Source organism: Anser cygnoides, chromosome 3 (assembly GCF_040182565.1).
Source record: "Anser cygnoides isolate HZ-2024a breed goose chromosome 3, Taihu_goose_T2T_genome, whole genome shotgun sequence".
NCBI classification, from domain to species: domain Eukaryota; kingdom Metazoa; phylum Chordata; class Aves; order Anseriformes; family Anatidae; genus Anser; species Anser cygnoides.
Genome location: NC_089875.1, coordinates 21,234,207 through 21,256,305, shown reverse-complemented (window position 1 = coordinate 21,256,305; position 22,099 = coordinate 21,234,207). Strand labels below are relative to the sequence as shown.

The following is a 22,099-nucleotide window of genomic DNA, read 5'->3' as shown; positions in this document are numbered from 1 at the left end:
ATGCATTTTGTACATCTGAAGGTGATGAAAACTGCTACTACTTGTACTCTGTAATAGCTTGACACTTAAAACTATGCTGAAGATACTTGCTTCTCTTTGCATTCTGTAATCTATGCATTTCACTTTTTGCATGAGGAAATGGCTGCCATCTGTTCATTATTAGCCTTGGCTTTATGTGACTGTAAGAACAGCCATACTGGATGAAATGAGATTTTCATCTAGCACAGTATCCTCTCTGACAGTTATCACTAATATCAGTAAATAATTTATTGTTTTGGGACTGCATGAGACAGGAGTTTCATTTGAGTTGTCTCATTTGGTGTTCACCTATGTTCACCCATGGAGTTCATCCAACTCATTTTTGAATGTACTTCAGAAAAGTGTATTTTTCAATACGCTTAATGTGCATGGAAGAAGTTCTTTTTCATTCTTTAAAATTGACTTCCTGTTAATTTTGTGGGTGTTCTTCTCATATTTTGAGAAATACTGAATATTCATTCTGTAAACCATTAAGGATTTTATAGACATCTACTCCCTCATCTTAGTCATGTCTTTCCAAACTGAAAAGTCTCTTTTCATTTGTATCTTTACTTATTCTACTCACTCTGCTATCTAACACTTTTATTTTAGGATGGATAACCAGAGATACCCATCTTAAACATTATTCAAAATGTTGATACACAATGGATTTTTATGACAGAATGACATTTTCTGTATAATTCTCACTCCTTTTCCTAATAATTCCACTATTCCAAATGCCGTTTTTAACTGTCTGATAGCTTTCATATCTTTTAAGGGGAGAATAGAGAAGCTTTAACAGCACGTTTCGTGGGTGGTAATAGCTAATTTTGGACTTATGTTCATTCCGGATGTCGCCGACTTAAATAAATGTAGTAGAATCATGCTTTTATTTTTTTCCAAAAAAATATATCAATCTTTTCCATTATATCAAACTCACGATTTAATTTTAACTAATTTGCTGTGTACAGAAAAGGGCTGCTAGTCCATAGATCTCAGAAACTCCCTTACAGCTGTTTTAGGAGATTGATGTAACTTTTATAATTTTATTCCTCTTTTACTGAGGTTGATTTCAGCAATTAATAACTCAGTAATTTTATATTTGAGTTCATCTAGGACTCTTCACTGATGTAGTCAATTTTCAATGGATCAGGTTTTAGTAAAATATTTTCCTTCTGACATTTCAGTTGGAAACCAGTCTTGAAAACTGTTCCTAATACAGAACAGCTCTTTCACAGTGAGCAGTGGTGAAATGTTTTATGTTTTCTTTTGTGGCTGTATCTTCCCTGAACGCTACATAGAATCACAGAAACATCAGTTGGTCATCTGCTCCAGCTCAAAGCAGGATTGTTGTCAATACTAGGTCCAGTCAGTCATGCTTTTCTCTGTATGAGTCTTGAATACCTCTAGGGATTGAGGTTCCACGTTCCCTCTGGGCAATCTGTTACTGATGCTGCCCTTCCACTGTAGTGGAAAAGGTCTGATGTCCAGTCTGAATCTGCCCTTAATTATTTATTGCTCTTGCTAATTCCTTTGCTTCTGACATTTGAAAGATACTTTTTTTTTTCTTTTTTCTTTTTTTTTTCTTTCATACCTTAACCATGTTGGTTGTTAAAAGCTTTTTTGTACTGCCTTATTCTGGTTTTAAAATTTGATTATGGTTATTCTCTTACTGAATTTCCTTACTGTGATTTGACTTCTACTTTTTGAAAGACTTGTTTTTGCATCTAATACTTTCATCCATATGGTAGCTTTTGGAGTAATTTTAGTCTTTGGAGGTATGTGTTCTGTGTTTATGCTGAGTGTTGGAGATGTGTCTTTATACAATGCTTGCAACTGCAACTGAGTATGCTATGATCACTCACACAAAACGATTCTTTTATAGTTATTTATTAAATTAGGTGTTTTTTTTCATTTAGTTGCTCAGAGTAAACTCTGGTATTGCTTTTCATTTGTGAGTTCTCTGATGAATGGCTTAGATGAATGAATTAGTCTCTGATAATAAATTAAATGTCTAGATCAAATTCAGTCTAAAAGAATAACTTCAAAATCCTTGTTGCTGTGTGTTCTGCTACAGTGGCTTCTCTTAGCTCTTACCTTTTTGTACTTGCTGTTGTCTTGCCTTTTTCTTATAAAATATTATTTTCATGGCTTTTTAATTTATTCTTCTTGCTGAAAAATGTGGCTGTTATATCAGTAGTAGACCTTTATAATAACACATTGAAGAGGTTTTATTGGACTGTGAGGATGGGGTAGGGACACATGCTTCTCTATAACTTTCATTCAATGTTTTCTGCATGGAAAATTTACTACTAGATTTTGAAATACTCTATTTTATCTTTTGTTAATAAAGCTTAGAACTTCATTGTAGATTGGAGGGTGTGATAAAAACATTTCTTTTAAATTGAAATTATAAGTAGATTTGTCACTGGTCCCATAGAGCTCTCCTGTTTCATCTTTGTCTGACTTGTAGGTTTAAAATGAATGCGACAACTGTTAAATGAAGTTTTATTCTGGTAGTTACTGGTAGCTAATTAAAAGCAAACATTGAACTAAATCTGTATATGTTGTAGATGAATAACTAGTTTTGAATCAATGTACTTTTTATTTTCTGTAAACATTTACACTGAAAAAAACAAAAACAAAAACAAAAAAAAAAAACACTGACCCAAATAAAATTATTTATACCACAAAGTTTGTTTACTGTCATCTCTGCATTCCCCAGAACACTTGATGTCAGAAAAGCTAAATCTATAAAAATGAGGCTGTGGTACGTATCCCATGAAACTTTAACATTTTTGTGCTTTAACCCAACTTGACCATAGTAAACATGTTTTTAGTCTATCCTTCAACTCTACTGAAGAGAAGGTAACTCACTTTTCTTAGGCTTTTAAATGACTACAAAAGAAAAAGAATATTGTACACCTATACAATTTACAGTACTTCCTCTTTTTCTAGTGTGACACAGATACAGTCACGACTTACTTAACTACTATACTATACTAATCTCTTGCTGACTGTGGACAATCCAAAAAAGAGAAGCAAAACTTTCATACTCCAGTACTGATACAGTCTGCAGAATATGAAGCTTAAATGGGGCATACAGAATTTCTTAGAGGATGTGTTTCTTTGATCACTGGTCAGGAAGTGGAACTCAGCTGCAGAATAGGACACGACCTTCCCAGACCTTCTTGTGTCACAGCCACCATTCTCCAGCTGGCTATATGTAACCTTGAGGCTATTCAAGATAACTACACATAATGAGGCAGGACACTGAAGAACTTGCAAATATATCTCACTGGTGTTGCAAGCTGGAAACAGGCAAGGTAGATTGGCCTAAGTAGTAAATATACTTCCTAGTTGAAATATATTGACATAATAGTAAATATACTTCCGGATGTTTGTGGAGTACTTTAATTCTTTATTCGCAAAAGCTTCAGTTCAGTTGAATGTGTTGTAATGAGTTAATCACTCATAAGCAAACCCTATGCAATTTTTTTACTAAGGGTTTTGGGCTTTGTTTTACATTTGTGTTGAGAACTGCATAACATTCTTAGGCAAGTGGTCATGTGCACAATTTATACTTAATATGTAAACTACAAGTGATGAAATCTGGTGGACTAGTGGTTGATCAAGGATGCTCTCTAGCTAGTAAAAGCTTTTTCAGCCCTGAGTACTGTGGTGGTGTAATAGGAATTGCAGATGTGAACGGCTGATGTGTAATTCCTGCTACAATGTGACAAAATGTTAGACCTCATTTCTGTCACAAAAACTTTGTAGGTTTTCTTCATGTTTACAGTAATATAAAACAAATGAAAAGGGAGAAATGGTATTATTTTTTCAGCTTTAGTCAATTCTTTCTCCTACAAAGCACTCACACAGCATCTCTTCACGCCCTGTTCTCCTTTTCAGTTTTCCATTGAGGTTTGAAAATTCTCTCCTTGCTTTTTAATGACTTCCAATGTGTAGGTTTTTTTATGTTCCTTGACTATGAATCCTATTTTTTTGGCCAAACCTTATGCTTCTCTGCATTGGTTTGACTCCCTGTTTTCACCTGTGTTGTACATTGACTGATACCTTCTATTCTTGCCCTATCTCTGTGTCACTTCCCATTTGTTGTGGTTTTCCCACTGTATCAGAAAGTGATAAATGTAGAGATTGTTTTTTTTCTGACTTTCAGAGGCTTGAAATTAGCTTTTCAGGAGCCCTTTAATCTTGCACAGGATGAGAGAGTCATGCTCCCAAATCATGGCTCAGGCATAACAAAGGATGCATCAGATCCTTCCAAGTAGTAATGCTACCCATTTAGGGAGGAGAGGAACATCCAGGTGCTGAAGCGGAATATTTGGATCCCAGGTAAACCAAGAAAATAGAGAGCCATTGGATCACATCCAGAAAAGAGAATTTATCATTGAGTCATCAAGGAAAAAGTCTTCCAACTTTGCTTTATTCTCACTTAACTAACATCTTCACTAAAATAAAAAAACATATGGTCTTACAAAGAACAAAGAAAATGAAAAACTTTACCTTTGAAAATGACACAATATTTTATAGTAACTGATTCAAAAAAATACAGTTTATTTAAATAGAAATCATCATATATGCAATAGAATTTTGTAATTTTTTTTTCAGCTTTCTCTGTCCAGCTGGTGAATACTGCTGCATTGTTTACTCAGTTCTTTTTTCCTTCTGTTTTGAATGGGAAAGACTTTTAAACTCTAGTTAAAATTGAACAGGTACAGTGATTAATATATCTCTTCTCTCTCTGAACAAGTTAAAAAAATGTTACACAGGCTTATATTTTTCTGTTCCATTTAAAGTTTTTTCCTCCCCAACTCATACTTCCATTCTTGTTGCTAATGAGTGTATCATCTAAAAATAGATATGTTCATCATTCTATAATATTTTGTATCTTTCTAGATTGGAGGCCAGTGTAATTGTAAGAGACATGTGTCTGGCAGACAATGCAATCAGTGCCAGGAAGGATTCTACAATCTACAACAGTCAAACCCTGATGGCTGCAGTCCCTGTAACTGTAATACCTCTGGGACAGTCAATGGAGATATTACCTGTCACCAAAATTCAGGCCAGTGCAAGTGCAAAGCAAATGTTATTGGTATGTGTAATGCAAGAGTTCGGAGGCACTTTTCTTGTTATCTCTGGAAATAAACACTTGATTTCTAAATGAAAAGTATAGTAAACCTCTTTGCTGAAGGCAGAATTTAAAAATGAATGAAATTAACTGTTGGAAAATTATTAATTTAATAATTCTATCAAACTACAGCTTGAAGCTTAGTTTAATCAACCCTTTAGAAGTTTCTTTACGGTATAGCTGCATTAGCTTACATAGCTCCATACTAATAAGGCACAGAAATAATGTAATTTACTTACTGCATAGATGTTTCTTTTAGGAAATTAACACTTTTTCAAAATGTTTTATACTTAATGAGTTCTAAGCAAATCATTTCCATGCTAGTTTTCTTAATAGAGCAAAATAAATGGATTTTTTTCTCAAAATATTCTGTGCTACAGGGTCCTTTGTGATAAATCTATCCATTTTTTTCTATTATATTTCTTTGAACTGTTCCTATGAAATGCAAAATAAGTCAACATAATTCCACAGATCATGTACATAGCTAGGGTTAGTTATCAAGGGCCACATAATTTTAATTTTGTAATTCAATGCCAAGCTGATTATAATAAACTGCTACCTTCTGCGTTATTTATCATTTTTTTACAAGACATGCTTTTTTGTTTGTTACTCCCACAGGTATTTTTCAGAAATTAGATTTGATTATAGCAATTTATTACTTCCAGCATATTTGAGGGGAGCCACAGCCACATAAGGACAAAATTTATCAAGTGCCCAAAATACACAGTATATATAATACACTTTGAAATGTTGATGTATGGGAATATTATGCAAGGAGAATTTCCTGATAAAGTGAGCCTTGCATGGTAACTGTACATGTCTCAGACTATACATGTCTCAAGAAAAAAAAAAAAAAGATCTTTTCCTGCTCTGTTATTAACACAATTAGTAATCTATTATTTTGTCAGTTAAACGTGGTTGTAGGTTGTGTTAACAATATTCAAGTTTCAAGTTTCTAATAATTTATAATTTATTGATTTGTGAAAATTGAATTATTTGTAATATTGTGAGCATTCCTTTGTCTCTTCTTTCTTCTTGTTGTAGCTGGAATTTCAAAAAGGAAATACAAAATAACAAATAAAGAAAAATAACTCTAAACAGACATAAAACTGAACCATCTCTATCCTCTTTCTGTGGAATGCAAAGTACCTGTTTTCCATATGGTAAAGAGGGTGATAAGAGTCAAAAATAATCTCTGTGACTTTATCTGTGCATCCTAAAATCACTCTATACATTCAGTAAAATGAACTTCAGAACATTCTTAATTAAATGTTCTTTGCATACATTTTGATTTTCCTAAAATTCTTCCTCTGTGAAAATGTTTTTCTTAACTCAGTGGGAGTTTGGTGTACAAGAAATGCACAGTGTGGTTCTTACATATTTGATTGTCTACATATTACTTTTCTCTCTTTGCTGGGAACAACAAGAATTATTTTTATTTCTGCTAAAAAGTAGCACAAAAACTGTGTAAATCTATGCTTTCTGCAAATTTATTTCTAAGTAAGGTGGGGGGCTTTTGTTAAACAAGTAACCGACAATTAACAGGATAAAGACCTAATTCTTTCCAGACTGGATTATCTTTTTTGTTTTCCAAACCAATTCTAAATAAGCTTCTATATATTTGCACATGCAGTAAACTTAACAGAGAATTTGGATTTGTAAATTGTTTTTTAGAACAAACAGTCTATTGCCATTTTATCTATTTAAACAAACATCATAACAGAAAAATGCAACCATGGACTGTGGTGTTATGAAACATGAACTGTTAGAGTTAACACAACTGTTAAATCTTACTAATGATTCTATCACCAGTAAAATACATTAGCACCAATAATTTTATTAAAGTAGGTCATTCATCTAGAATAAAAAGGTAGAAGAATGTGAATTAAATGCCAAGCGTGCTAACTCCCCTGTACTTGTTAACATTGAATGTGATGCCCTGTAGGCCTTCCTCAGTATCGTTAGGAATAGATTACCTGTCAGGAATATGTATGGCATATTCAAATAAGCACTGCGCATATTTTTAAAACTGATATGATATGAATCCATGTAGACCAATTTTAATAGTTCAAAATGAGTCATAATTCTTGTTAACAATACAGTTATTTTTAAAATTTGCAGCAATAGTGGTCCTTTTTTATTTTCCTTATTGAAATTAAATGATATGCCTTAGGTGAGTCATTCATCACTGTTAAAGGAACTTGCCTTCTGTTGGAGTTTTTGAGTTTTATCCATATGTATAATGCATTTCCTACCATTTTTTAGTTTTATTTTTCTGCATATAAGATGTTAAATATATGTTAGTATGTTTTTGTACTTTTAAATGATAATATTTTGCTAGAAGATTGTATTTATTTTTTTCTGGATGCAACAATTAAGTGATGGCTTCACAGTGAAGGATTTTCCCACTGCAAGGGAATGCAAAATTGAATTTGCATTTTTCATACAATAATCTAGTTTGCTTTCTTGTAATGTACATTTTATAAACTAAAATAAAAATGCTATCCCTTGGGGCAGGGATAAAGCAAGCAATGACTTTGAAAACAAAGCTAATAAAACAACAGGATGAAGTATGAAGAAAACCGTTCAGATTTCAGTGTACTGTACGAGTTAACTAAATCATACATTTAGATAAAAATATTTCATTTTGGATTATGGAAAACATTTCTGCTTTCAGATAGGTTTTTCAGTTAGCTTTCAGCCAAGAATAAACACTAACATAAATGTAAGCATTGTTCAAACCAAAGTACAGTGTTAAATAAGTCATCAGAATGTCTTACATTGTCCTAGAGTATATTTAATGTTTTTAATATAGAATGTAAATCTGTTATCAGAACAGATTGAGAGCCAAGTACTATTCCCTTTATGTTGCACTCTACTAAATAGAGAGAATAGTTCATGTAAGTGCCGGTTGTGCAACAGGTGATCTTCCCGGGGACAAAAGTGATTTTTTTTTTTTTTTTTGTCTTGAAATGTTGCAAAGAATCTCTTGTGGAAGTATCTTAAATTATACTGAGATACCAAAAGAAATGAATGAGTTCTGGAACAAACTGGAAAAGCAAACAGGTTTTTGGGATGCCACTTCTCTTCTGTTGATTTGTTCAGCCCTTTCATTCCTGTTAATTATGCTAGCGAAGAATATTACACACAACCTTCCCCCAAGTATACTTGCACTATTTTTGAATTGAAATGGATGGATTGTCAGCTTTATTACTTTTATTTTTATTACTTTCTATCTTTCCAGGTCTTAGGTGTGATAATTGCAATTTTGGATTTAAAGCTCTCAGATATTCCAATGAAGATGGATGCGAGCCTTGTTGGTGCAACAGCCATGGCTCAGTAAACCAATTTTGCAACCCTCTCACTGGGCAGTGCAGTTGTAAAGAACGAGTAAAAGGACTTCACTGTGATACCTGCGTGGACAACTTTTATGGGCTAGATGTGACTGGCTGCAAGGCTTGTGAGTGTAACATTGCAGGTTCGTTTTCTGGAACAGTGTGCGATGCAAAAACAGGGCAATGTGCATGTAAACCGAATATTGGAGGAAGACAATGCAACAAATGCCTAGATGGCTACCACAAAGTACAAGAAAAGCATTCCTTTGTTTGCCTGCCATGTGACTGTGATAAGGCAGGTACAGTAAATGGCTCTCTGCTTTGTGACAAATCAACAGGACAGTGTCCTTGCAAAGCTGGTGTAACTGGCCTTCAGTGCAATCAGTGCATGCTTCACACGTACAACCTCAGCATGAGCAACCTCCTTGGCTGCCAGCGTTGTGACTGTGACGCTCTGGGTACATTAGCAGGAACAGTTTGTGACCACGTTTCTGGACAGTGCGTATGTCTGCCTCATCGTCAGGGGAGAAGGTGTAATGAGTGTAAGCCAGGTAAGGAAACCGGAAGAAAATCTATCTGATGTAGTAAGCTTTGTTTTGTCGCACATTTTCATAGTTCCTCCAGTTTTAATCTGTACTTACAGAACTTCATGTCTGACACTTCTCTGACTTGTCATTAATTTTTTTTATTTATTTACATTTCTTCCTAACTTTGCGAGTGAGAGGGAAGTATTAATGTCTGTATTGACATTAAATACATATTCTATTGCCAGAAACTGTATAATTTGTATTATTACTGCACTTTCGATACATCCAAAATATCTTATTCTTGTAGGTATTGGAAAACTATCCAATTCTTCATGGCCAATTCACTGAATAAGTTGCAGTCTAAGAGTTAAATTAGCATAGTTTGATGACCTCATAACAAAATAGTGGTTTTGGACGGCTGAATACAAGCACTTAAGGAGGTTGAACATAGTTTCTGGCATGATTTGGTTGAACTCAGATGGTGCTGGCAAGTATGCTGCTCAAAACTGTACACCTGCCTTGCCGTGTTGAGGATGTGCTGGCTTTCATGAGGACTGCTTGCAGTTTGACTCTACAAATAGCTGATACTGCAGTTGCTGTGTGTCTGTTCAAGCTTTCATACTGTATTATTGTACACAGAGTTTAAATGTTCGTTATAAGTGGGTAGCTCCGTAGTTACACTTTAATGTTTTTGTTTTAAAAAGCATGTGGTTAAAGTGAAACTACAGGTAATATTAACCTACCTTGAGTAATAATATCAAACAGATAGATTTAGTTCATGTTAAATACATATGCAATTTATTAAAATAGCAGGTCACATTAAAAGGTACATTATAGCTCCATTGGTTTTAATATGCCATTCAATAATTTGAACAGAGGTTAAAAAAACTGCTTAACCTCCATTAAGTATTTTTAAAAATATTTTAATTTAAATTGTTTTAGGTACATATACTAATAAATAAGGCACTGTTCTGTTTTTCTTAGTTCCTCCTCCAGTGCTATTTGACCTGCTAACCCTCTACAGCAGCCACTTAATCAGAGATCGGCAGAGGAGTGATGTCAAGGCTTCCCGAGTCAGTGACCGCCCTTGTCCTTGAAAAAGAAAGGCCAGGGTTTATGCAGAGTTAAATGGTTTAAAAAGGTTTAATTGATAGTATGAACAGACTGGTTTGTGGAAAAGCCTACATGGCACTCAAAGGAATACTTCCACAATAGTTCCTGTTAAAAAAAAAAATAAATATATATATATACACACATATATATTTATGTATATTTTACATATATATATATATTCACACATATATGCATTTTCTTAAGAATAGTATTTAATGTTACTAAGAAATAAGTGTAAACATGTATGTGCTGAACACAGAGCTCTCTTCAGTAGGTGAAAGTTTAAGTCCTTAGTACTGTAAAAGCATTGTATTACTCTCAGTATAAGAGAGTGTACTGTGGTATTTTCATTGACATTTCAGTTTTGACCCCAGTCTGAGCTGATTCAGACATGTACTGTATCTGACTTTTATATAAATTCTTTGTTAATATATTCCAAAGAAGAATTTTCTACAAAACAGGGTTGATTATAACGAGGAAGTTGAAACACATAGTTGAATTAGTATTGCTTACCGCTGTCAGAAAGCTAGAAGTAAGAAAATGGTGGGGGAGGTGGGGTGGGGAGGGATGTGTGGTAGGGGAAGAAAACAACACAAAACACACAAACCCATCAAACTAAAATCTCAAGAAATTCAGACCATACTATCAGGTAGATCATCACTGTTCATAGAAGGGCTTGGTTAATCAGAAGTGTAACAAAGAAAAAATGCAACAACAAACTTAGTAAAACTTATTAGTGGAAAAGCTGTATGATGAAATGGGATATTCTATGATTCACCTCTCCCGAGTTGGAAGGGACCCACAAGGATCATCAAGTCCAACTCCTGGCACCGCACAGATCTGCCCAAAAGTTTAGACCATGTGACTAAGTGCACAGTCCAATCGCTTCTTAAATTCAGACAGGCTCGGTGCAGTGACTACTTCACTGGGGAGCCTGTTCCAGTGTGCGACCACCCTCTCGGTGAAGAACCTCTTCCTGATGTCCAGCCTAAACTTCCCCTGCCTCAGCTTCACACCGTTCCCATGGGTCCTGTCACTGGTGATAACAGAGAATAGGTCACCTGCCTCTCCACTCCCTCTCGCGAGGAGTTGTAGACTGCGATGAGGTCCCCCCTCAGCCTCCTCTTCTCCAGGCTGAACAGGCCCAGTGACCTCAGCCACTCCTCAGACATCTTACCCTCTAGGCCCTTCACCATCTTCGTCGCCCTCCTCTGGACACTCTCCAACAGTTTAATGTCCTTTTTGTACTGTGGTGCCCAGAACTGCACACAGTACTCGAGGTGAGGCTGCACCAGCGCAGAGTAGAGTGGGACACTTCCCTAGACCGACTAGCGATGCCGTGCTTGATGCATCCCAGGACACGGTTGGCCCTCCTGGCTGCCAGGGCACACTGCTGGATCACGTTCAACTTGCTGTCAACCACAACCCCCAGATCCCTCTCTGCGGGGCTGCTCTCCAGTGTCTCGTTGCCCAGTCTGTACATATAGCCAGGGTTGCCCCGTCCCAGGTGCAGGACCCGGCACTTGCTTTTGTTAAACTTCATGAGGTTGGTGATCGCCCAGCTCTCCAATCTATCCAGATCTCTCTGCAAGACCTTTCCACCCTCATCCGAGTCCACAACTCCTCCAAGTTTAGTGTCGTCGGCAAATTTGCTCAGAACACCTTTTAGTCCTACATCCAAATCATTTATAAAAATATTGAAGAGGAGTTGGACAATCGTATCGTAATCGTTGAATCATGTTGGACAATTTCGTATGTCACAGATGTATGAAGTCTTGAAAAAATGACTGTGAAACTCCCATTTATTTTACAAAGAAAAAATATGGAAGAATTGAATTGGCTTCAAATATACAGTACCCTTGCTTTGTTTTTTCTTGGGACAAAGATAAGAAAATGTGCTCCAAGCATATATGGAGTCAACACAGCCTAATTAAAAGCACACCATTAACAATTTTAAACTGTCATCTCTAAAACATACTGAGGACGTCTTGAGCTAAGGACGGCTAAACATCCCTAAAACATATGGAAGACATTTCAAATTTGTGGCCTGAGTTTCCTTAGTAGAATACAGGATCTTTGTCTGTGTTTTGGTTTTTTTTTTTTTTAATATCCTTGCATAAAGAATGATATTTAAAATAACTTTAGAATAAGGGATTCCCCATTGTATCATATAGTCTGTGTACCTCAAGAAAATTAAAGATGTTTACAGAAGTTACCAAAATCTTAATGCAGGAAAAGCTGTCAAGGGAGAAAACTGGACCCCTCACTACACGAAGCAGATCGAGGTGCTCAAGCGTGTCCAGAGAAGGGCAACAAAGCTGGTGAGGGGTCTGGAGAATGAGTCTTATGAGGAGTGGCTGAGGGAGCTGGGATTGTTTAGCCTGGAGAAGAGGAGCGACCTTATCGCTCTCTATAGGTACCTTAAAGGAGGCTGTAGCGAGGTGGGGATTAGTCTATTCTCCCACATGCCCGGTGATAGGACAAGGGGGAACGGGCTGAAGTTGCACCAAGGGAGGTTTAGGTCGGATATTAGGAAGAACTTCTTTACTGAAAGGGTTGTTAGGCATTGGAATGGGCTGCCCAGGGAAGTGGTTGAGTCACCATCCCTGGAGGTCTTTAAAAGACGTTTAGATGTAGAGCTTAGTGATATGGTTTAGTGGAGGACTTGTTAGTGTTAGGTCAGAGGTTGGACTGGGTGATCTTGGAGGTCTCTTCCAACCTAGATGATTCTGTGAAAAATTCAAACCAAATGCAACTTCAGAAAATCATTTTACTATGAGAATTTCCTTGTTGTAAAACCATTTCTAGAGCATTCAGCCATGCGTATCATCTCTTAAGCTGCATCCATGACCTGCTGTCTTCCAATTTGTTCTGACATAAGTAACGTTTTTTGTAGATTTATTCATGCTTGTATATACTTTTAAACTAGTTGTGTTTTAAAAAAAGAGGAAAACTTGTTTCTAAGAGGAAACAGAACAAAAATGCAGTTTTACGTTATATACAAATTTGGTTTTGAGATGTCCTAGGTTGCAGTAGTAGAGACCTGATCTTTCTAACCACCAAATAGGAGTGAACAGTTGCCTTATTCCGTGACTGTCAGTCCATGCTGACTAAGATTTGCTCCACAGAAATCCCGTTCAACACATATCATAGATCTTGAATCCTCTCATAAGTGCAGCGAAGAAACAAAACAAACCATAAAGGAATTTTGTGAGTTCTTTGCTTAATGACCACAGCTTTTCAGTTGTACATAGCACAGAAAAAATGTAAACCAGAATGCAGAACATGTGGCTAGGCAACAGTATGGAGCTTTTGTGTATGGGCTGCCTCCCTTCTTGGCCAGAGAAATGTGAAGCATGCAGTGACAAAGTAGATGGTGTTGCTAACTGTACATTTTACAACACAGACTAGTTGTGGTTAAGAAATGAGTGATACTGATGTAGTCGATAAGCATGTAAATGTGCTAAGGAATTTTTCAGGTGTTCCCTTTTCATGAGATATATAGTGGGAGAAATAATATGAGTATAATTAAAGAAGGAAGATGAATACTTTGCTATGACTTTCATTCTTTTGAAGAGTGTATTTGATTGACAAACGCGATCAGTTATGGTTGAATTGGAAAAAAATCTGAAAAAGAATAAGCATAATACTAGCTATATACTTAGATCTTGTAGAGATTTGCAGTGGCTGTCTTAAAATTGGAAATTGGCTCTATTATACAACAGAGGATCCTTCATAAAGCAACTTTTATTAGCCCTTCTAACCTTGCTGTAAATTTAGCTTGCATGAAGTTGTTTCTTACTCCTTCCTGCGAAATTATAGGCGGTAGAAGTAAATAATAATAATAATCATTATGACAAATTGTATGAATTTCTCTCTTCTCTTTTTGTCGATGCTAATTTAAGTAATTAATTTACCTATACATTTTTGGGGGGCTGGGGGAGGGTATTCTCTGTTTTCACATACCTCACTTTTTCATACCTCACTCTTACATATTTTTTTTTTTATTAATTAACTATTACTTGCTACTTTTAGATTTTAAAAATATCAAGAAACTCGGGTAGATTTTTAGAATGATTGTAGAAGATTATCATAAAAAAAAGTAAAAAAAAAAAAAAAAAAAAAAGTACCAAATTCTTTACTCCTCTACAGTGGTTTAGCTGTTATGACATTAGGATTAGACATTAGAACCAGGCTGTGTAACTTGAGGCTATTGACAATATTTTTTCTGCTGTGACAAAAGTAATATATGCTATAGTGATCAGTCCTGCTTAGCTGAAATTCATTTCTGTACTAGAGATCAGCTTATTTATCCACTATGGTCTTTTCTTACACATCAGTTCTATGCAAAACTTCTGATGGACAAGAATCCATTGTAGCCTGCATGCTTATCATTTACTACAGCTGTAAACTGGGTACCGAAGAAGTGCTTTGACCTTCTGCTGGAGTCCAGGCTTAAACTTGTTTCCTATCTTCCAGTTACATTCTTCAAGTGGAGTTGTTCATTGTGCTCAAGAGTGACATTGCTGGGAAATGGTCTCTTCTATTTATGCACAGGATGGGTACTGTACTGTGCAGACAACTGCAGTATGAGATAATACATGCTGCCTCACTAATAACTTCAAGCTATTCAGTCTCTGTGGTGGCTCAGTTTGGGGCCTCTCTGGAATAAAGTGCCAACAGCATGGGTTTTTTTTATGATGTGAATGTATGTTAACTGGAGACTGATATCACTTCAGTGTCCACTTGAGATTTATCTCACTGAGGACCAGAGGCTAAACTCGAACAAAGATTTGAGCAGTAAAATTCTAATGTTTTCGATTTGTTTAGTTCTTCTGCTATTTGGATATGAGCTCACAGTGCAACACTGCTATGAAGACAGAGAATACTACCCTAGGGGTGTATATATGAAGCTATCTCATGTAAGAAAAAATAAATAATAAGGCCTTGGGCGATATGACATGTTACAATACAATTTTGGGCGCCTTATTATAAAGCAGGACATCAGGAAGTTATTGGACAGTGAAAAAGTTTTGGTAACTGAGAACATGACTAAGAAGAAACTGATTGAATTTCATCTGTAGAGAGGAAAGCTGTCTGACAAGTCTGTGCAAATACTGCATACCTGTTTGACTAAAGATGGATTTTCTTCTGTTCAAGTTGTGCAGTAATTAATAGTAAACAGATGACAGAGACAGAAACCCCTAGCTATGGCCCTATCTTAAGTTCAGTGTTTGAAGATCGGTACTCACAGCTGACAAGTGCCAGACTAAGACTGCGTCACTATCATCATTTGCATAAGTCATACACACAAAAATAGACTATACCAGTGGTACATCATCACACAAAATTGTACTAAATGTCTTGCTTATAATTTCAGGTGAGGCTGTGAATGATGAATTAAGTTCTTGAATTCTCACCTTAGGGGTGTATACAGTCTATCTAATTGTATTTATCTGTAATGGGTTAGTTGCATGGATAAAGTTTGATTGTGAGGGGAAAGAAAGAGAAATAGTATAGCAGAAATGTACCAAATATACAGTGGGGAAAGTAAAGTGAATGCTCCAGTTGATAAATTGAAATAATACAGGAACAGAAGGGTGGCATTCAGAATGAAAGCTTTTTAATAGCAGATGAGTAACTCTTTTTCAATAGTTTATTATTTTCTGTGAATTTTTTGTTGTTGTTGTTGTGTAGGATACAAGCTATGTGTTTAGTAGGAGTAAAAAAAGAAAAAAAATCACACAGACCTGGGAATGCTGACTAAATGACTAAATGTAGGCTTTCTTAAGAATCCTCCTAATGTTCCAAGGTTTCAGCCAACCATTGGCTGAGAAAGATTAAGAGACCTTCCTAAGAAAACAAATGCATTTCTTGCATTTTGCAACTGTTTAATACTGGCCATTGTCAAGGATCAGATCACAGACCAGAACACACAAATGCCTGTTCTTGCATATTACTTTTTATGTTTCTACTGCTCGTGGTGCATTCGTTAGCACCTCTCATGTCCTTGGGCCTTTACTTTCCCCATCGATATGTTAATGTACTCCTCCTATTTTGCATTTGCTCTATCTAAAACAAAGTCTGAAGATAGAGAATAAAAAATCAGAATTGGCAACTGCAGGATGAATATCATCTTTAAAAATGCCAATGACAAGATTTAGAAGCTCTGCGCTGCAGGAAGGTTATACTGCTTTGTGTTGGGTTATGTGTATTACTTAATCTTTTGTTCTTTTGTTTCATCCCAGATTATAGGCAAGTTAATATCAGTCTTACTAGGTTCACTTTTTGCATTTGTTCTTATATTGTCACTTATACAAAATTGCTTTCTCTCTTCTAGGTTTTTATTTTTCTCCATCCAGTGTCACTGGCTGTCTGCCATGCCTGTGCCACGTAGCCGGTTCAGGGAGTCAGGTTTGTGATACGCTAACTGGCCAATGTATTTGCCAAGATGCCTCTGTAACAGGACAGACATGTGAACGTTGCAAAGAACATTATTTTGGATTTGACTCTGTCACAGGGAGGTAAGTGTTTTCTTTTTTACAGTTCACTTATATCACCGTCTTTACATTTTTCTCATGGTACCTCATTCTGAGGCTTCAGTAACAATAAAAAGGTGCTCTACTTATAGTAAACCTTCTTTGAATTTATGTACATTCTGAGATTTACATGTGGCATGTTATACGTTTACTCTGTGCTCGCTTGTGAAGTAAAAAGTTTTGCCACAGATTTTAGTAGAAACAAAATGAAAGCTAATACTATCTAATGTATTACATACTGGTAATTGTTTCGTTACAATTCTGCGGCATCTTCTGTAATGTGTCATTTTCTAGGGTGTTAATCGTTTGCTCTTAAAATACAGGTTTTGGATTATATATAGGAAATGTAATCTGCCATTCTTATAAGCAGAATGCTTATGAAAAAATCCAGGGAGACATTTTCATGGAAAAATAAAGTAAAAAATTTACAGATATTCCTGTCTTTACAGATTTCTTTCAGCAGCAGCAGTAGAAATATAGCACCTTTCCTCTTAAAAATATGTTTTTCTGAAGGTGTGCATGTTTTTCAGGACTTAGTTAATGTGCCACGGGGTGAATTGTTTATCTAATGTACCCTGGGGCTTTTACGTACAGTAAAATTATATAGATATATTATCTGGAATGTAAGGGGTGTAAAATATATCTATAGGTAGTGCACTGTAATTCCAACTATTGTTCTATCTTTCTCTTCCAGTGTCGTCTCTCTTGCTTAATCCCCACAATCTCAATTTCCTTTTAAATATCATCTAGAAAGATTGCACAGCTGTAATGCTATCATATTTTCATGCAGACTGATGGTGGTAAAGTGTTTTCTTATGCTTAGCATTTTTGCCTTTAAAAAACCGAAACCCCACGAAAAAAGACTTAAGCAAAATATACCATGTTCTTCCCCTTGTGCTCCTTTCCCCCAGCTACTGTGGGTAGACATGCTTTTAGGCAGTGACTATCAGTCTTGCCTGGCATATACTTGACATTATTCTGCAGATTTTTCACTTTAACTTTTATGTTACTGTCACTCATTAGGAGATTTTTAAAATTATTTTTTACTGTTGCGGGTCACAGAGGCTTCTGCTAATGGCCATAAAGTAATCTGTAGGAATAAGGACTTCCTATTTTCACTTCCTGCCATTTCTAATGGTAAAGGATAAAATCTGTGCAATATTAAATTTCCCTTTTAAATATATTTTCCTTATTATTACTGATCTTTTTTTTTTAGTTACTTGGAGTAGATTTTATTTCTTACTTTTAGTATGTGAGCAAAAGGTTTCAATCTTGAAGAAATAGCTCTCCTGAACTAGATATTGGCCCCCAGTTACTTGCATTTTGAGCTGCATTCTGAAATTCAAAATACTGAAATATCTAGATCCAAAGTGTAGCTCATCTTTTAAAGACAGAAGTTTTTACAGTTCTGGAATTTGAATCAGAGTTGTTTTAATGCCTTAATACTTCTTAATCCTCATGACAATATTGAAGACTGCTCCGGTAGTACATTAACATGATTAACTTGTGTTGCATACACTTGGCTTCCTTTTGGTTAGCATCTACTCGGGCAGTGTACCTCTATTCCTCGGGCAGAAACATTTATCTATTGAAAATGGTAATCCAAGTCTCTATTAGTCTATCTTAATCCATTTCTTTAACTGTTATTATCTTCTTAAATAGAGCAATATGCTTTTTCTTTCTTTGTAAAGTTACGAAGCCATTTAAACCATCCTGGCTCTAAGTGTCTTTTAAGGATTCTACAGTAACAGAATAAAAAGGGTGTGAGTTATCTGTAGTGGCAAAGACATATCTGTCTTAGCACAATAGCAGAAAAGAAGCAGAAGTAGTGATACATAGAAACTGTGAGTCTTTAAAATTCTACGAGCCTTAGAGGAATGTATATGTGTGTTGATTTCTTCTGTGATGTTCTTAAGATAAAACAGGAACTCCATATTTTTTAATGCATTTCAGCTTATGAAGCAGGAAAATTTCCTTGGCAATCAGGGAATTAGAGATTCTGGGTGTTTGCAGTGGTCTGAACAGATCTGTAATGATTGTGGGCATTGTTACGCATTTGAAATTACTTACCTCTGTATTGTTTACTATAACGAACTGGTCAATGAACATCACAAATTGTTTATCTATCTATATATATATCTTGACAGATTACTGTTTATGAAATCCATTTAGCAAGTGAAGTTTTCCCATAAGGATGAAAAATGAAGATTTTAAACAGATTGCTGGAGAGGCTCTAACTGCACCTAGAGAGTCAATGTAATAAAGGTTTCTCTATATTAATATTACAAAAACCATTTATCCTCACAAAATCAATATTGCAATTCATCTTGGCCCGACATTTCTCTTTCCATGTTTTAAAGTCTGTTTTCTTTGATTATATGTAATTCTCTTTTAATAAATCTCAAATATATTTGACTCAGAGTATCCTGATGAAGTAGCATTTAACAAGAACACTGAAAATATTCCTTACATGATTAAAAGTTTAAAAGAATTAATTTTTCTCTCTTTAATTGAATGAATCCTTAATCATGAACTGTGAATGAAAACAAAGCCAGTTCTAGCATTCTGCTGTTAAAGAAAACAATGTATGTGTCATCTTGACCCTAAAAATAAATGTGGGCAACCCTATGGAACTGGATATGATGACATGCTTGCTGTTTACAGGATCAGGACCCTAATTCAGTATAGATGGAGAAAGAGAGCCTACACTTTAGAAGAAAATACAACTATTTCAAGTGAAAAGAAGCAGCCCCACCCTATCAGGCAGTGAAAAGTATTACTGTGCTATTCCTGTGAATGTACGTGTATGTGAGTTTGATTGTCTCATGTGTGAATGATAATGAAAACTGGGATACTCAGGGGGCCCTGATTCATAAGACGTGCAGTAATATACAGGAGAGTGGGAAGAAAAGCTTGTCTCTTACTGTTTATATACTGAGATTATTTTGTTACCCCCCAACTATATGTAATAAATATCACATAATCAAATTATGAAATAATAAAATATTGCATTGCTGAGCAAATAATTGTGCCTTCGTTTTTTCTTTAAACCATTTTTTTTCAGTCATGGCATTTAAATAGTCTAAACAAAACCTCTATTTGAAGGGGGATTTGGATGCACTGTCTACAGATGAAAAGACTTAATACAGTTTGAAAAAATTGCCCTTTTCTCTTGACTATAAAAGAGCACAAACTACAGTACAGTGGTTTCTAAGAGAGAATGTATTTTATTTATTCCCAAAGGGATATTAGTCCATAAAACAAATTTGCAGCTTATTTTGCAGCTTTAGCTTTTATCAGCCTTTTTAAGGGTGTTGAATGATTACCCAGGAGATCACACAGCACGAGCTGCTGTGGAGTAAAGGAACTCTAATACAGATAGCTCTGTGATGGGTAGAAAATATATGTGAAGAGTTTTCTTAAACTTGGTTAAAAATCTGTCACATTTAATGTCTATTTCACTGATTATTGACCTGAATTTTCATGTCCTAATGTGAAAACATTTTCTACCACCCCTTCCATTTTCCTTTGCCATAAAAAGCCAACACCTAAATGATAACTGAACTCACTTTTATTTCTGCCTCCATACAGATAGGAAGAGATAGGCTAAAGTGATGGTGATAACTGGAAAAATTGTGAAGTAAATTGTGTAAAGGCACCACCACCTATTTCCTCAGATCTGGTGAAATTGGTCAAAGGGAGATAAGCAGAAAATAAACAATTCTAATCTAGTCTTAGAGCTAACAGAGCAGAGGGAAAGTGGCAGGACTGCTTCTCCGTCGGATTCTTCCAAGGTCTTTCTGCTGCTTCATCATGTTGGGACCTGGCACCTGGAGTAATATAAGAATCCCTCTAGGCTAACCTCGTTTGGGCCTGAAAATGGGACTCAAAATTTTGCAGCTCAGGACAAGGGGAGTGATGTGTAGATTTTCTAGCATGCTTTAGCTGCACTGTACAGTCCAAAATTTCTCCCAGTTCTTGATTTTTCAAAACTCTTTTAAATTATACTCTAAAGTTCAATGTTTTTTTTGTCATTGTTGACTTTTTCTGCTACAACAAATAATAGCAGTCTGTGGGTGTTATAAAAGTAGTTGCAGTAAAGAAAAAAATGCTTTGCTTAACTTCTGAGATTTTGCAAGTCTTTGAATATTTGCATAATCTGACATTGGTATCCCTGCTTTAAATGAGTGTCAGTGGGGAAATAATATAGCAAGTGAAAAACAAGTTGATTGTGAGAGGTTCCACATGCAAAAAACAAAGCATAAATTAGTGCTGAAAGTGCTGTACTGATGCCACGGAGATTTACAGAATTGAAATGTGGAATTTTATGAACTGATGCTTTTATTTTATTTTTTTTTAATTTAACAAATATTTTAATTTAAACATCTAGTTAAGTATCCTTTTTAGTTAATTCCATTTTGTCTATCAGGCAGCAAAGGAAATGTGCTTTCTGTTATAATAAGTTTTGCTTATCTTTGCTTTTTTTATTGTTTTAATCTGATATTTTTTCTCCACTTTTGTCTTTGCATTCTTTCTGCTTCATCTGCAGTTGTTTATTTTTGCAACTTCAAGTTGCCTCTGTTGTAATAAATTATTAACTAATTTTCATTTTCAACAGAAGACTAGTTTCCTTTAAGTTAGAAAGTTGCCTATTTTGTGCAGAAACCTATGAAACTGGTAGCACGTGTAACCCTGAACTCTCTAGTTGTGCAAAAAAGATTGTGTGGGTAAGAATTGCAAGACTGAGTGCATAATGTGGTTATTACCAAACATCATTATGCATTTGATATGTGGATCAATGTATTTAATAGATCTTTAATTTTGAGCAGTTTTTGTATAAATCAGAACATTATTCTGGCATTGAGGTTTTAATTTTTATAATGGGCATCTTTTTTAAATTACTTTTTTAACAGGCTAATGGATTTTCTGCTGTGTTTCAGGCTATTTCGCTGTTTATGATTTTTAAATTATATTACACAAGAATCCTTTAAACAAAATCCTACTGTGCTTAACTGAAGTGCTAATGTGTTTTGGTCACTTACTTGATTTGTTTTTGTTTATAGATGTCAGCACTGTAATTGTCATCCTGCAGGAGCCATTAGTGCAACTTGTCATCTTGTTACTGGACAGTGTGTTTGTAAACAGTTTGTAACTGGCTTGAAATGTGACAACTGTGTTCCCGATGCTAGTAATTTGGATGTCCACAACCTATTTGGCTGCAGTAAAAGTAAGTGGATGTTAGCATGTATTTCAAATTAATGTTTCGTTATCGATTTAGTGAGCATTAAAATAGTTCATCAGTACTAAAAACAGGGTTTGGCTTTTTTTTTCCCTTCATATTTCTTGCCCTTAGTTTAGGTGTTTTTCATGATATGTATCTTAGGAGTGTTTTCTGTTGTGATGTACAGACTGCTT

The 22,099-nt window shown here is 35.4% G+C and overlaps 1 protein-coding gene across 1 annotated transcript in view; it reads left to right on the top strand.

Annotated features, from left to right (window-relative positions):
- Positions 1–22,099, top strand: part of USH2A (usherin) — a 399,816-nt gene that overhangs the window by 62,441 nt on the left and 315,276 nt on the right. Inside the window, exons 11-14 of the mRNA XM_013174016.3 lie at positions 4,939–5,134; positions 8,415–9,056; positions 16,486–16,669; positions 21,748–21,911. Coding sequence (XP_013029470.3) covers positions 4,939–5,134; positions 8,415–9,056; positions 16,486–16,669; positions 21,748–21,911 — 1,186 coding nt within the window. The remainder of the gene's footprint in view (positions 1–4,938; positions 5,135–8,414; positions 9,057–16,485; positions 16,670–21,747; positions 21,912–22,099) is intronic.